This window comes from Mustela erminea, chromosome 9, assembly GCF_009829155.1.
Source record: "Mustela erminea isolate mMusErm1 chromosome 9, mMusErm1.Pri, whole genome shotgun sequence".
Lineage (NCBI taxonomy): Eukaryota > Metazoa > Chordata > Mammalia > Carnivora > Mustelidae > Mustela > Mustela erminea.
In genome coordinates, this window is record NC_045622.1 from 60,571,952 (window position 1) to 60,574,245 (window position 2,294).

The following is a 2,294-nucleotide window of genomic DNA, read 5'->3' on the forward strand; positions in this document are numbered from 1 at the left end:
TGGGTTTAATTGCTAATGTTAGGGAAAAATGTAAACCAAGTCCGAAAGAACAGATGCATACAATAAAAATTGGCAATGTTAACATCTTATTGAATCATAAATACTACTAGAGTAACTAGCATAACTGTGGAAATGTAACCTTGACTTTAATAATAATATGAAGGTAATATATTTTTTGTTTATCTGTTTTCTGTTTTGCCACAGACACCATATAATTTCAGAGCAATGTGTGAAGGGAAAACAGGAAGACTGGTAGAAAGACAGAAGGAAAGAAATGATTTGTTACCATTGATAGATTTAGTATGTGAAGCAAAATTAGCTGCTTTCTAGGTTTAATTGGAAGCTTACTCTGAATATAAATTTAAAAGTGTTCATACAAATGCATATAGACCAGGGACAGGACAGAAATGAGGTGCCTTAAAAGTGAGAAGAGTGAATTAAAGATTTTACTGAGTTGGGAGACTTCAAGGTCGATCAGGGAATAAATTATTTTACATTTACAAATGCTTCAAACAGTACCTTAGTAATCAAAATTATTATTGGCCATCAGTTAACAATATGAATATAAAATAATCATCTGTTGGGTCGTTGGTGATGTAATCAAAGAACTGTTTTTGAGATCACATCTAGGGAAAGACATACAGTTATTAATAAGTAGGTAAAGTATTTTAGCCAAAGTTCCTAAGAGAAGTCATAAAAGAGTTAAACTTGATTATAAATCTGTGAGGATCAGAATCCTTAAAAAATAATGTAGAATCAATATCTGTGGTAAGGTTGCTTAATTGCTTTGTAAGAATTGCTTTATAAGAATTGGATTACTTAATAAGAATTTGTTAGATGAATAGATATTTTAATTAATGAATAACAAATATACAAAAGAAAACTAACCCCTGACTCTCAGAAAATTTGGTTGATCATTAAAATGCACTATGGAATTTTAAGATGTGGGTGTGAGAGGGGAACAGTAGCTGTAAAGTATATTTTTCTTCTTTTTCTTACTCTAGAAAACACACATGAAGTTTAGGCCTAATTGATCATGCTAATGTTGAATAAAACAAACTGGATCCCAGCCTCATTCATTCTTAGAGGAGTCCCAGGACTGGAAGATATACACATGTGGATTTCCTTCCCATTCTGCTCCATGTATGTGGTGGCCATGGTAGGGAATTGTGGGCTGCTCTACCTCATCCGTTATGAGGATTCATTGCACAGACCCATGTATTACTTTCTAGCCATGCTTTCCCTAACTGATATTGTCATGTGCTCTAGTACAATTCCTAAAGCTCTCTGCATCTTCTGGTTTCATCTCAAGGAAATTGGCTTTGACGAATGTCTGGTCCAGATGTTCTTCATCCATACCTTCACAGGGATGGAGTCTGGGGTGCTCATGCTTATGGCCCTGGACCGTTATGTGGCTATCTGCTACCCACTGCGCTACTCTACTATCCTCACCAATCCCGTCATTGCAAAAGTTGGGCTTGCTACTTTCCTGAGAGGGGTGTTACTCATCATTCCCTTCACTTTCCTCACCAAGCGCCTGCCCTACTGTAGAGGGAATATAATTCTTCACACTTACTGTGACCACATGTCTGTAGCCAAATTATCCTGTGGGAATATCAAGGTCAATGCCATCTATGGTCTGATGGTTGCCCTCCTGATTGGGGGCTTTGACATCCTGTGCATCACAGTCTCCTACACCATGATCCTCCGGGCAGTGGTCAGCCTCTCTTCAGCAGATGCTCGACAGAAGGCCTTCAGCACCTGCACTGCTCACATCTGTGCCATTGTTTTCTCCTACAGTCCAGCTTTCTTCTCCTTCTTTTCCCACCGCTTTGGGGGCCACACAATCCCTCCATCTTGCCACATCATTGTGGCCAATATTTATCTGCTCTTGCCTCCCACTATGAACCCTATTGTGTATGGGGTGAAAACCAAGCAGATACGAGACTGTGTCATAAGGATCCTTTCAGGTTCTAAGGATGTCAAATCCCATGGCATTTAAATGAGATATTAAAAAAAAAAAAGACATTTCCATGACAGAGCAGATTTCCTGATTAGGCAAGAGGTGTAAAATATTTCAGGAAACATTATTTTGGCATGAGTGATGCATTTCTAAATACATGTTTTGAGAATCTCAACAGGCCTGCAAACCAAATTTTCTATGAATTCTCTTTCCTTCTCATTCCTAAGAGAAGGAACATATATCTTTGAACAAACCCTAATTAGCCCATTTTCACTAAAAAATAAAGTGAGAGGGGGGCACCTGGGTGGCTCAGTGGGTTAAGCCTCTGCCT

The 2,294-nt window shown here is 38.4% G+C and overlaps 1 protein-coding gene across 1 annotated transcript; it reads left to right on the forward strand.

The window, feature by feature from the left end:
- The first annotated feature begins 1,036 nt into the window (after positions 1-1,036).
- On the forward strand, positions 1,037-2,002 carry LOC116599593 (olfactory receptor 52N4). The gene has a single exon (XM_032359499.1). The coding sequence runs from the start codon at positions 1,037-1,039 to the stop codon at positions 2,000-2,002; it is 966 nt and encodes a 321-aa protein (XP_032215390.1).
- Positions 2,003-2,294: the final 292 nt, after the last annotated feature.